General features: G+C 39.7%; 1 protein-coding gene across 3 annotated transcripts in view; it reads left to right on the top strand.

Moving 5' to 3' along the window:
* The window catches only part of whrna (whirlin a), a 130,696-nt gene that overhangs the window by 50,058 nt on the left and 65,906 nt on the right, over window positions 1-14,732 (top strand). For all 3 annotated transcript variants that reach the window (XM_047570742.1, XM_047570741.1, XM_047570740.1), the window contains exon 2: window positions 13,347-13,565. In XM_047570742.1, the coding sequence (XP_047426698.1) occupies window positions 13,347-13,565 (219 nt within the window). The remainder of the gene's footprint in view (window positions 1-13,346; window positions 13,566-14,732) is intronic.

The following is a 14,732-nucleotide window of genomic DNA, read 5'->3' as shown; positions in this document are numbered from 1 at the left end:
AACTGCTTCAGTATTATCGAGCTAAACCATGCGTGGCGCCATTAGCATCAGCTACTCGTATGCAGTTATGTAGAACACAAAGGTTCTTAATTGAAGCATTTAAATCCTGTTAGGAGACAGAGAACTTGACTTGAGTCTCAAATTTGTGACATACATACTTTGTGTTCTGTATGTTGTACATGAATGGCATCAGCTGTGGCTAAATTCAGGCACACCTTTGATTTCTTGGTCAACCACCTGCATCTGTTTTGTTGTGTGGCTACAAAACGATTGAATGTTTCCCTAGAGAAGATTTATGGTTGTATCTGCCCTCCCTCCATGAGCAACGGAAGAGTCTAGACAGTCATTTTCTTCTTTAGTTGGTAGCCTAGACACAATTACTCCTTCAGATCAAGGGCTAATGCTATATGGTGGGATTGATAGGGTGGTGGTGAGTATTTTATTTATATTCTAAGAATAATACAACTCAATGTCAGTGAGAAAAATGCTCTGCAAAGAGAAATTCAAAAGAAAGTCTGCATATTCTGCGAGTGTGATGCTGATGATATCGTGATGTTGTTAATCATGCGGTTGCTCATCAGGCATGAATAAAGTTTGTGTCCAGGTAACACGGTAGAAACTTTACTTCCTCCACAGTCTTTTGATCTTCCCACACACAAAGTCGATGAAAACAGAGGTAAACCTAAACAAATACACATAGGCACTCCTCAGTCGCACTAGCAGACACTCACAGTTTTAGTGGTGCGTAATGAGCTCTTAGACGCTATTCAGACGTGCATATCCGCTTCCTGGGTGCTGTAGCTGCTGTTTTCCATAATTCATGCCTCTCATCTGCAGAAGTGTATTTTCAGGGAAATAAGAGCAGATGAATAAAACCTGTGGATAGACACATTGTTGGTACAATTGTGGGCAGCAATGTGACCTGCTGGTTAAAAACACCACCCACGGACGGAGATGTCACTTGTTTGGCCTCTTCTGAAGGCAATGATAGAATATGTCATTCAGCAATGCTTTTTCAGCTGTTGTCTGTTGATACACTGATAGCATCAGTTAAATGCTTAAACCCATCAGCTTTGAGTATTTTTCTCTGTATGGTAAATAAAATCATTTACATCATTGCAACAATGTCTATTGTTACGACCTGCTCGTTAAGGCCACAACAAAGAAGGGAGAAAGATCGATTTCAAACAATAATTTTACTTACAAACATAACAAATGATTACAAAGCCAATAAAGAAGTATGAGGTGTGAAGTCAGTAATCAGTGTGAGATTAACATGTTGGATGTGGTGAAAGCCATGTGTGTAGGTGTGTGGTACAAAACAAAGCAACAAAACCAAACAGAACCAGATAGGCTCTTGGCCAACCAGGTGGGGGTGAGCAAATAAACTGAGGAAGTCTGGCTTTTATAGGCTCCTGCACAGTTGTAGCCTATCAAAGGTAGAGGTGGAGCCTCCCAAAAGCAGACGCAGAGCTTCACTGCAACCATGAAGTCAGAAGTGCAGAAAATGAACATGGCCAAAGGGCCTTGCAAAGCAGCTGTGAAATCAGCCAAGCCAAACAGACAGGGAAGCACATGGCCATGGCCATCACACTATGTTCCTGTTTGCCTCTGTTTCTGCTTTAAGCTTCCACAAATAGCTTCCACAAATTAGGGCTGCCCCAACAATTACTACAAGCTTACGTCTTTTTAAACAATAGACGTTTTCAAAGATGTGTACATCACACTGATAATTACAATCATGCTGACTGGTTTCCAGTTAGCACAGAAGTGATACAACACGTGCTATCATGAATTTCAAAGTGTTAATGTTGAGATACTTCATAGTAAAAAGCTACATCTACACTGCCAGTCAAAAGTTTGGACAGGTTTTCTTGTATAAAAAGTGCCAATATAAGTATATTTAAAAGTATGAAAGACCATATCAAAGTGACCCTTTTAAATTGGCTCACACAAACACGTATGAATCAAGTTACCCCTTTGTAGGGTGAGGGACCATATTTGGTAACTTCTAGACACATTTTAAATTGTGCCTCTCAGTGAGGTTTAGAGTCATCTGGTTTTCATCAGGGCAATCACCAGAATCAATGCCACATTCTCAGGTCAAATGTGATCTGCAAGGTCCATCTGTGCATGAACACTAAGCAAAACTGCTTTATTAGGTACCATGAAGAAGTGTTGTTTAATGTGATAATATTAAGTTGACAATGCCTGAATCAGCCTTTATGTTCTAATGGTTCAGATACATGTTCACATGTTTTTACCACTAGGGTAAGGAACCATACATGTTAACTTAATTGATCTTTGTTTTCTATATGAAAATGAAAACGTTTGAAAAATGTCATAAAAGTAAAATAAAGTCTTTTAAGTCAATAACACTCTAAGGTTGAAATTTAGATTGTCCAATCATTTCGTGAGTGTCCTATAAAGGGTTAAGGGAGTAGTGGTTAAGAAATGAGTATTATAATTTTGGACAGTCTTGGCCGCTTTATAAATAGCTCAAAGATAACCGCATTCACATCAAAAACTATTTTCTTCATGGGCCATAGTCTACTTTAACCCAGATTTACAAAAGTCTACAAACATGGAGAACGGAATAAGATAGAGGCAATGATATGAACATTCAGATACTTTGTGTGCTGTCGTTGGAGAGTTTGTTTACTGTTAAAATCAGATTTTTGAGACAAAATCTGAAAACACAATGAGGAATGTAGTCTGGCACCATGCCCCTGGTAATACTTTTCCTCCTATTTACATTTTCACTGAGTATTAGACACTCTCACTTTTTAGCACCTTCTAATTTTACCATTATAACTGCTGTAACTCAGAATGTATTGGCATATCTTTTAGTAAAGGCGCCTAGCCCAAGAAGTGATAATTACTCAAAACTATCCCATTTGATATCTAGGACACTTTTCCGATAGCTTCAGGCAGAGGCCTAGTCTAAACGTGGGTTACATCAATGCGACTGTGAGCGCTTTAATTGATTGAGTGCGAGAGGCGAAAATGCAGTAACCCGCAGGCCCAGTAAAAAGCTCAACAAGAGAAGTTCCATTAACATAACTTAACTAGGTTCAGATAGAGACTACCACTGAGGTATCAAAGCAAAAATAAACACATAGCAAACAGGCTACACTTGGACTCTTAAAATTCTTATAATTTAACTTATAATTTATAATTATAATAATTTTTCTGATCGACTATGTGGAAATGTGAAAATGAATCCATGTCTGCTGCTTCCCAAAGTTCAGTGCAAGTTCATTCTTTTAGTAATGTGAAGCCTGGCTGCACATATTTAGGAATGCAGCTGTTCTTAGTTGTACACTGTGCATATTATAGCCTATGGCCTCAGAGCCGTCTCCACAAATGTGGAGAATGTCAGCAACAGAAAGGTGGCAGTATTGAGAGCCTCCCTCTTCCAGTGCAAACTGTGGATACTTCTTGTCCTGCTGGGGACAACACATGACCGAAAGCATTCCAAAAGCTCTTCACGGTCAACATGTGAAAGGGCTGTAGATCAGCATACGTTTATTCAACTCCCGAGATCGAGAATAGGCCATCCAAGAAAAGTCATGTGTAAACTGCTGGCTTCCTCCGTAGCCAAGAGTACAGAGTGAAAGGAAAGGGCAGATTCACCTTTACACTCCTGTAATGCAATGTCACACCAAGCCTACTCCAGTCTCCCTCTGGGGAGACCTATTGTGTGCAGTGACAACAGTGGAAGAAAGATCGGCCTTTATGTAAAAATTGGAGCACCGCTCAACTCCTCTGATGCTGCCTGAAGCCGATTGATTATACGGTGGAAATCAGGGCCAAGGAGTAACTTAATTTAAGGAGTGCCCACCATTCCTGCTCCTTTAGGGTTGACAGGCCCGGCCAGAGGTGCCTGTGACTCACCTGCACTGCACACATTCATCACCTGCTCTTGATGCCATGGACATACATAGGAAAGCCACAGTGACCTCAACAATCTTCTCCACTGATGGCTTTGTGTGTCAGTGAACTAGGCCTGTGGCGAAGTTGGAGTCTGCGGGGGCTGCAGCCTTGAAGAGACCTGAGAGGTAGAGGATAGGGTGGTGGTGCGTGGAAGGCTTTAAACGGTGTCACCAGGTCATCCTCATTGTACTATTACCTTGTAACTAATGACGTTTCTTCACGATGGCTCAGTGCAAAAGGGAGCGTGCGCCGTAGGTTTTCTAGGACTGCACTGTGTGTTTGCTTCTCCTTGGACAGGTGAGGAGCACATGCCAGTGTGACACTAATTGACTGAGGGGAAGTAGAGCGTGGTTGACTGGGCTGGACACTCATAGGCGTGAGTCCAATGTTACTAACTGTATTTCCCTTGGTGAGAGACAAATAGACTACACTTTTTGTGGTTAAACTTTACTTATACTCTTAAAATATTTTCCTTGCACACAGATATTGACGTTTGTGTGTTACATTTTTAAATACATTTGAAAATATATTGGGTTGTATTTTGTACTTCATTAAAAATAATTTCAGTGATGGTTTTCAAGATAAATTTAATGAGGATTCTAACTTAATCCCAGGGAATAAATTATACAAACTCAGAGCACTATCATATAGTACTAGTTTGGTAGAGGGTAACAGATGCTACACCACACAGTAAAAGGATGGTGACTAAGTTAAACATGGGCTGAGTAATTCTCATTATCTCTCCTCTCTCTTTTCCTGTTCTCTCTCAGTGTGAGTAAATATCACTGAAAGATGTCAGGCATCTGTGTCCTGGAGGAGGCCTCGTAAATAACTGAAAGATATGGCGTTCAATACAGGAGAGATGGGAATGAGGAGAGGAGCTTTGGGAGGTGAATATGATTAATGAGGTGGTGTGAAGCCACGAGTGGGGGTAGATTGATCCAGAGCCAGTTTAGTAGTCTTGACATTTTTTTCTCTATAGGAACAATTTCAAGCACATAAGTTCATCACTGCATAATTAGGACTTATTAGCTGTCTGTTTTACAGCTGTGGGGGTCCAGAACTCTTTTTTTCTTTCATTTCTTTGAGTTTGCATGTGTTTTATGAACTTTACTTACAACCATCGGATAATGAGTGTCTCTTAGACCAACGGGACTTTCTCCCAAGTATAAGAAAAACTCATAATATTCAGAAATAAGTCAAGTGTATTTGGAAAACGAATAATGCACAAAAAGGCTTTATAGACCCATAACTGCATATTCTCCTCCAAAACCCTGAAGAAATGTTACTCAAGAAACCTCTGCAAAGGCTATTTAGGGTGCATTTGTACATTGCTTCTTCAAAAAAAGAAAAGTTAGAAAACAGAAGGTAGGTGGCTAAGGTCACATCATGAGTGGACAGCTTTTATGACTTGTTCCTGATACAATGATGCAACCTCCAAAACAATGCTGTTGCCTGGCTTGGGCTGAACAGCTCAGTACTCTTGTCACATTACTGTTATAAAATGAACAAGATCTCCACCATCAGTCGCCACACAAAGATGGAAGTGTTTACGCAGAGCATGGAGAGATACCGTGCCACAGTTTGTCTTAATCGAACCAAACCTGCTGAGGCTGCACATACCCTCGCAGAGAGAGCTCCCGCCTGTGAAGGTCTGATGTGCGGTTGCTATGCTGAGACCGTGGCTGAGAAAAAATGTTTTGTATATTAAACAAATTTTGCTTTGTGGTCTTCTTTCTAGTGCAGTCATGGTCATAACAGCTATTTCTGTTTCATTCACCCTGTCCTATATATACAGCCACTATCAATCTTTCTCTTAAAAATGATAAGAAATGGGCAGATGCACAACAAGGTAGATATGTAGATATGTTTGAACTCATCTGTCTATCACTTTCTTCCACATTTACTGGCAGACTTGTATACTGTACGTGTATTGCAGAGATAGATGTGTACACGTGTGCTTGAGCAGGTGGCTGAGGCCATTTATTCAAATTAAGGACAGAAAGCGAGAGTACTTGATGGTTTGGTGAGTGGGAGGATTAGCGGAAATGACTTGGGCAGAGCATTGTGGATGTGTTCCGCTGGCTAATGCCTGTGATTGATGACTTGGCTCAATTAAGTCTCTGTGTTTGCGGCCTTGTCTATTACTCATTAATCCTTCTAAGTGTTTTCTTCATTTGGGGCATAAAATGATTCTCTATGTCCAGTAGAGCATGTGTACACACACAAGGAGAAGCAGGGTTTTCAAAGACAAACGAATGTGTACACCAAGTTGAACTAGAATTAAGACATTAAATGATTTAACTAGGGATTTACATACACTCATCATCTTAGTACTGCAGCTCATTTACTGTACTCTGATTTCAAGTTTTGGGAAACAGAGTGTTGCAAGAACAAAACTGAACATTGCAAGGAACAGAAACTCTTTCAAAAAAGGTACAGTTGAGTCTAACTGAAAGTGAACTCGTAAACCAGTCCTTGGAGTTGCTGGTAACTGTTGTAGCAAACCGTTTAGCCCGCGTGCTGCAGAAGAACAGACAAAGAGTGCATGTCTATGTTTTGTGCTAAAATAAAATGACCAGTAACCCATTCTTTCATTGACTGCCACTTGATATATTTTGATAGGGGAAGACTCTCAGTGCAACCCCAGCTGGAACTTAACGTCTTGAATTCAGTGAAATAAAATGATAATAACAGCACAAAGATCACGATTTCATTAAAGATCCAATTCACTGGAGCCCAGTACAATAAAAGCTTTGTAATGTAACGGCTGTAATGGATACTGACTTTACTGTAGGCTGTGAAACTGGCTCATCGTGTGTGTGTGTGACACACGCATGGTTTTTTTCTTTGCTCTGGCCTAGTGTCAGGGAAACAGTTCATCATCAGTTTCACAGGCAGCCTTGCTGCCGGTTCACACACTTCACGTTTCTTCCCAAAGGCACAAACTCATGCAGCCGATAGATGGATCGGATTTTGAAAATTGTGCCAGCGCCGCACAGCTTCTATGGCTATGATCCATTTATACAGCTGACAGATCCGCTTCTCTCCCAGCTGCACTCGGCTTCCCAACAAGCCATCAAACCAAAACATTCAAGTTTTGTGTCAGTTTGCTTGTTCTGAATGTTGTGACTCACTATGAACCCACAATTTTGCAGTGACAGCATAGAACAGCCCATCAATTCAGTCTCATAATCCTTTCTAAGCTAATGTGTGTACATAATTACTTTCCTAATTACGGCATTGTCTTTCTGTTTTTGTACTCTTGTTTTTGAATGGGTAAGATTATGTTTAGTGGCACTTGTCATTACAGGTTCTCCATTAGAACATACTCCTGTGTGACTTGTGGATTTTGACTATAGACGTATATATGGATATGTAAATATGGACGTACTACTCCTCTAAAAGTGAAGCCAAAGCAAGTAGAGCTCCCCCTGGTGTCTGGCTGCAGTATAGGTCATTTTGAGTAGTTAACATAATGTTGATGCATGTTCAGATAAGTTCAGTTTTAGTTACTTATTTTATGCTGGTGACCACCAGTTGCCATGCCAACTGCTCTGTAAAGCGGTCCTGTGTGACCCTGAGAGTTGTAAAAACATTTTTAAAAATAGGTACAGTGTGTTTTTTAAAAATAAGTACAGGAATCCAACAATTCCTTGTAACTGATGGAGGTAGAGCAGAGTGCAGTGTTAATTAATTGAAATGTGAGGCAGTCTAAAGGCAGTGTGGTCAGGTCATCGATATCTGCGTGGCTCCACTCAGCCTGTACTGATCAGACTCCAGCTCCAAAGTATTAAGATAGTGCTGAGCATATCCCTGGGAAAATAGCGAAGTGGGGACACTTGTCCATATTTTTACAGTCTATAAGTGTAGTTTTTAACTAAACATGGCACAGTGTGCACTCACTAGAACTGATTTGATCAGCTTATTTAAGTTTACACTACCTGTTCCATTTTAAGGACAGTAAAATTACCTAATAAATTTACCCAATGGTTCCTGGCCAACAACGCTGTTGTATGGTGCAGCTTTTATCACTCCAAAGGGCAGAGGCTGCAGCTTCAGCTGTCGTCATTTTCACAAATTGGTTGGTAGTCCCTCCCCTTCAAGAAGGCAGCTACTGAGGAGGAAAAGTGTGCCATTTTTCACAGTCACTGTTTTGTACATCTATTGTAGTCATAATGCACAGTATTCCCATACAAGCATCCACACATACATCGGCGTGGATGCTTTTAAAATAGTAATTGTAAGTTTTGAAGAAGGCGGTTTGGTCTTGTGTGATTTTATTCCTTGTTAAAAATCAGATGTAAAAACATGTTTGTGCTCCTGAATAATGCAGTTTTATAGAACAGCTGCCAACTATCATATTGATCAATTAGATTCTGACCACGACGCTGTCTTTTCCTTGAGCTCTTTAATTTCAAGTTGAAAAACATTTTTCTTTCATTTCGCTAAGTTGTCACAACTTTCTGAGACGTCCCCAACTTTGTTTCTTGTGCATTAGAGGACATTCGCAGTGCATCAAAGTGAATCTTTCTCTTGCTGAGCTGCAGGTTACCTCTTCTGAGTCTCTGAGTCGTGCTGCGCGACAAAAGCCTGCCCTCAAGCTAGAATTCACAGTGAATTGCATACTTTGGCCCCTCCAGTGTTTGCGTCTGTATGAAGAGAAAATTGAAGAAGATGCATCATACAACAACTCTGAAGTGTTCAGCCATGACAGATGCTGCAGGGGCTTTCAGTGCGTGCGTTTATTTTGTGTTTGATGACACAGAAATAAATAAAATCAGTAATTGGGTCACATTTTCAGTTTTAAAATGTGCCTCCAAGTTAACTGTTAGTTTGACTGTAATGAGATCATGCTTTATATTTGTGAAATTCCTTCGGGTCCATGCTTAATTGATCCACTGAGTACGACGCTAGAATAGAATTATTATATATTATATCATTTTCACTTTATTTAATTTACGTTTTTATTAATTTTTTCATTCTAAGATTTTAAGTGTTTCCATGTTGAGTCATGCAGAATAAATAAAAAAAAATAATAATCACACATGGGCATATTTTTAAATCTAGAATTTGGGTAATGATTTGTGCATGGAGGTGGATTCATGACAGTGGAGTTTCTTCCAAATAACCTCACCTCACCGCACTGCAGTGCAAATGTGTGTGCGCTTGTGTGAAACATATCTCCTGTGGCTGACAGATCTTTTCTGACAGCAGTAAATAAACAGTGAAAGGCAATTTACCTGTCTGCTGCTTTGGCTTATTGTTCTTGTACTGTCTGTATCACTTTCATACATCTGATCTCTGCTTGTTGTTTTTTTTTTTTTTTTTTTTTTGTTTTTTGTTTTTTGACTTTGTGCTGAGATTGCACACTTTGCTTTGCTTGAGTCCGCTGCTATGTGACATCTAATCAAGTGAGTGAAATTAGCAGAAACAATTAGCACTGAGTGGTTTCAACTCTGTAGCCAAATCATCTGCCAGCGCAAGACGAGGAATGCTTTTAACAGAAGACCAGTGGAGCCTTTTCTTCTGCTCTCATAAATCCACCTGTCCGAAACAACGACCTTATCTCAACCCTCATGGAAGCAGAGTCTTTGTTTTCTTGGAAGGCACTTCGTGAGCAGTGGGAGTTCAATTCGATTAGGAGCTCAAATTTTCCATTTTACCTAAGGGTGTTTTTCACAACTTATGTGTGTATTTATTCAGTGATTTCATCAGTCACATGTTTCTCCCCTCACACAATGATGTTATTGCACTGCCTATTGGTCATTTACACATTTTTCTATCACTATATATTGTAGACGATATATATATGTTACAATCTTCATATCTATATTTACTACATTTCTACAGATGTACACTGTATTCTAATATATTGTATGTCATTGTATATTTTATATATACTTTGTTATACTTTGTATATTATACAAAGTAAATAATACCATATAATATAATACCATACCATACTTCTTTTTTACTCCTGTTACTGACGTTAATTCTTCCCGTCTCTGTGTCACGATGCTACTACAACCTACCACATTTATCATGGTATAAATAAAGTATCTATCCATCTGTTCATCTTACCCACGCGCTGGCTGGTTATGTGAGCAAAAAAAGCAAAGGCAATTGAAATAATGTTCTTAATGTTTCCAACTAGAACACAGAAACAATGCCATCCTTCTGGGTAATGAGAAGCCATGCAAATTGGGCATTGTATCACACTCGAGCTCTTTTAGGACTGTCGGGAGCAACACAAATTCATAGTGGCAGAATGATTAGCTTTCTGTGAGCATCATAGAACAATTTAACTGAATGCAACAACAATCATGGCTTCCTCTCGGCAACCCAGGTTTTGGGTGGTCTGTATCCTCTTCCAAGGCTAATGCAGCTGCAGCTGCTGCCTCTCTCAGCTGAGTTGCTTGTTCCTCTCTCTGCTGTATAAAATAAATAATCCAGTAGACTGTTAAAAGTGTTCTCATCCATACCTTCCTGCACTATATAACAAAAAAACACTGTATTTTGTCAAGTTTTACGAAAACTTTTTCACAAACTTTTAATCTCATCAAACCGCTTCTTGCCTCAAGTTAATTGACTGACTGTACATTTGCAGTTTCATTTTCATCATCTATGGATCGGTGTCATTTCTGGTGTGATGGTGTTATGAGGTTTTGCATAACTGCCATGGATTATTTCTTAAAAACCACACTTTCATATTCAAATAGTTGTGAAGTCATTCCACACAAATGCATACGACCATCTTCATGCTTTAATACCCCATGGCTCATAAGTAATTTCTTACTGTGTAATGTTCTTGACATCAGGTACCTTTAAGAGCCACTGCGTTATGTGACCGTGCATTTCTAAGTGATGGAATTGGATGGGCTGTACAGCCGGGCTTTGTGCATTCAGCTTTTACGTATGAAATGGATTTCCTGGACTCTCATGAGAGTGTGTTTTTTTTTTGTTTTGTTTTTTTCTGCGGCATTGTCTGAAAGCAGTTTACCTGCGTTGCCATTTCCCATTATGCCCTGCTCTATATTCCATTACTTTCTAAGCACTGTTTGTGCTGTTTGCAGAGCAGTGGTGAGCTTCATCAGTGTCAGTGTCACAATTGGCACTTTCCTCCAGAGAGGAGGCATTAGAACCACTGTACCACAGCTGCTTCGTTCATTACTGCTGTTTCTTATTCACAGAACGGGGCGGCCTGTGAAACCACTGCCCTCATTGTTCTGCCTCCATTACCCTCCATCTTTCCAGTTCTCCTTGTGTGTCATGTTGCCCTAACTCCGTACACTCCTGCTTCTCATTTCATCTAGAAACACTGCTCACTTTGCCTTCTTCCTTCATTTCATTTCATTTCTGAAATGCAGTTAAGCTTCTGAGACCGGCACACGCCATGATGGAGCCTGTTTGGAACTATAAATCACAGCGATGCCCTGTGCACGCCAATTGCCCGAGTGTCTAACAGAGACGCCAGTGTGCTTGGACCAAACAATCGCCACATAAAAAGCCATGCCCAGTAATTTGAGATAAATATCTGTTTCAGATTGACGATGCTGTGGTGAATTTAGATCATTTTGAATTTAAAGGCAGTGATTCCATCAACATGGAATAGAAATTTCCATTCTCTTCCAAAAGCAGATTATCTCAACATAATTATAGCTGTGTCCCAGTTCCATAATAATAGTGAACGGTATGTCCTACATATTCCATGTCACACCACTATTTATACCACAACTTAATACTACTCAATTTTAAGTTCCTCTCTGAACTTTGTGACATTTTATTTATATATTCTTTGTTTCCTGTTTTCAACTTGAATATAAAGAACCTGCTGCAAGCTGCGCCATCCTAATTGCTTTTGGGCTCCCGGGGAGTCCTGTTGATGTCTTCTGGCTCAGAGTGATGTGACACATGTCATGCGCTCGTGATGCAATGTTCAAATCAAGGGGATTGTCTTTGTCATCAGCGCAGTCAACATTTTTGACATAGCAATAAATTCAAGGAGACAGACATTTCTTGGTTTTGACGTCACGCTGCTTTGTTTTCGTCCGCTTTTTGTTTATAAGTACTCCTCTGCACATTGATTTTTAGCCTTTTCATCTTTGTTGTGGCAGGGCAGCGGCTCATGTGTTGCTGAACGTATCTGTCGTGCACATTCATCTACAGTTCTGCATTGACGTTGCCCAGAAAGAGGAGGAGGAGGCAGGGAGTGATGACAGGCATTCTGGTGCACTTGGATCTACAGTGCTGACAGGGTTTTGTCGCCTCAGAATTGAAGTTATTATCTCTCAGCACAAATCAAGATTGGGAAATTGATTCAGCTGGATCGTTGTGCTCAATGGGTTGGGCCTCCTTTCTGCAATCCTGAGCTCTCTGAAAAGTAATAATTTGAGTTGTTGCTTGGAGCATATTAACATATGCTCCTCAATAGAAGTAGTTTGCAGCTCCGCATGAACACAGAAGACAGATGAAGGCAGATGAGGAGGTTAGCTTTATTTGTGGCACATTGAATACGGAGGGACACTGTGTGCTTTTTAGAGCAACTTTGTGAAGTCTTCTCACTACATCATTATTTTTTTGGCACTGCGGTTAAAAAAAAAAAAAAATGGTTAAAATTCATGACAGATCAGCATTATTATCAGCATAGCCAGCACTCTCACCATCACCAATCTATTAAACTATGCCCATCTCATCCTGTGAGGGTTGGCTCGGGACATATCCAGACCTCAAATTGAGATTTCTGCTGAGGCTAACCTCGGTTTAATGTGACAGAGCCAGAGATTCTACCTCTGCATCAGGCCAGTAGATGAGCTTCACGCTGTTGCAGTATCGGTTTTAAAATCAGCACCGTTAACGATTGTTGTGTAAAATGAAAGCAGAGAGTCGTGCTGGCGTTGGTGGTGCACAAAGATAGTTTGATCATTAAGAGCTTCGGCGCTATTCAGTTGGATTTCTCCAGACCACCGGGCACACGGGAATACATTGATCTGCAGAGGGATTGTACGTACAGCGAGCTATCAGGAGGCAATGAGGCACAGCCAACAGTAATTTTCAGTAGAAATGTGTTAGAAATGTTGTGGGTGTACATGGCTGTTGGGTCATTTGGGAACAGTTTTTTTTTATGTGGATGTTGGACTTTCTGTAATTTTTAATTTGTCACAAGTATCATTTAAGTATCATGTCTATTTTAATGTTCACTGCAGAAACTTCACATTGTTTTTATGTTGATGAGTGTGTGTGGGAGTGTGGTCTTATCAAATCTAATTAAACTGATGAAGATCGTTTGAAAGAACACTTTGCTCTTTCAACTTGTTCTCATGTATATTCTAAAAAAATATTGTTTTTTTTTTATTTGGTTGTTATAATAAGACCTGAATTCACTTTCATCTCCTCTCCTCTCTTTTCAGGTGCTGAAGGGCAGTAAAAAGCTTTGTCTCTCGGTGCGCTCAGTTGGGCGAATTCCAGGCGGCTACGTCACCAACCATGTTTATACCTGGGTTGACCCGCATGGTCGGAGTGTGTCCCCTCCTCCCGACCTGCCTGAGCATCGGAGTGCCACCATGAGAAGAAATGACAGCCAGCGACGCAGCAACATGCAGCTACTGCAGGAAGGAGATGAAAAAAAGGTATTACCGGACAAGCAAAACTACTCAAGTGCCATGAATCTGTTTAATAAATTAAAGACATCCATACATACATTTAAGTACATACATTTAATAAAACTTTTATTTTTTGGAGAAAGTTAATACCAACACTACTCATATGGATCTAAACTTTCCATAAAACTTTCCTTATAACGGTTTTTGATGTATAAATCATAAACGCAAATATCAAATACTCAAGGTATGTCACATTACAATGATCCCATAATTACATTCAACTCTTCCATCAACCAACTGACCTCGAGTATCCTGTATTGAGAATCAAAAGAGGATATTTTTTTGGTGATGAAGATCAACATGTGTCTTGAGGCTCCACAATCTCCACAGTTTATATACTTGATGTGGCTTTGAATGAAATTAAAACATAACCATTCGATTACATCAGGCACTGGGGTGATCTTCAATCTTTCTCTTTCATCCACGAAAGCTGCTTTCTTTTAAACAACATATTTCAAATATGGCCTCAACATCCACTTTTAATAGGTGTTAAGTTTTTACAAGTTTTTATTGTCAACAATCGATGTTCCCACATAGCACCAGGCTAACTTAACCCAAGGTAGAACTAATGTTTAATAGAAAGACTTCCATAAAGCTCAATTCTGTCATAACTTCATGACCTACAGAGAAGGAGTTGTCAGAGCTGTGTGAAAGATTTATTACACTAGAACTTACAATTTTTCATCAGCTTAGAGCTGCGCATTAATCTTAATGCCGTCACCTTTATTAATACAGGCTGCAGTTAGTTACTATGCGGAAAGCGTGTTCATCATTAGTAGTAGTGGTAATGATTTATGATATTTAAATAAACGTAATAGTGTTTTATTTGGAAACTTTTTCTTTGGTGTGTATCTGTAAGTGAAGCATTTTATGAAGGTGATTTTGAATCTTTTTGATTATTTTAAGTCACCTCTACCACCTCCATCAGCTTGGAATTAAACAACACTTGATGTTCTGATGATGACAGAACAGCTCCCCTTTTGGAATATCTGCTGCATGATTTTTGTTCAACTGTGATTACTGGTGGCAAAGTAAATTTATCCAGTTTGATTATTCAAATTATTCAAATTTGTGCGGTAAGACAAATTTTTACTCAACAAAGAAATGTCAGGGATTTTTTTTAAAAACAGAAAC

Source organism: Mugil cephalus, chromosome 19, assembly GCF_022458985.1.
Source record: "Mugil cephalus isolate CIBA_MC_2020 chromosome 19, CIBA_Mcephalus_1.1, whole genome shotgun sequence".
In the NCBI taxonomy this organism is placed as follows: Eukaryota; Metazoa; Chordata; class Actinopteri; order Mugiliformes; family Mugilidae; genus Mugil; species Mugil cephalus.
Note: the sequence above shows the minus strand (reverse complement) of the source record. Positions and strands in the feature narration are given on the sequence as shown.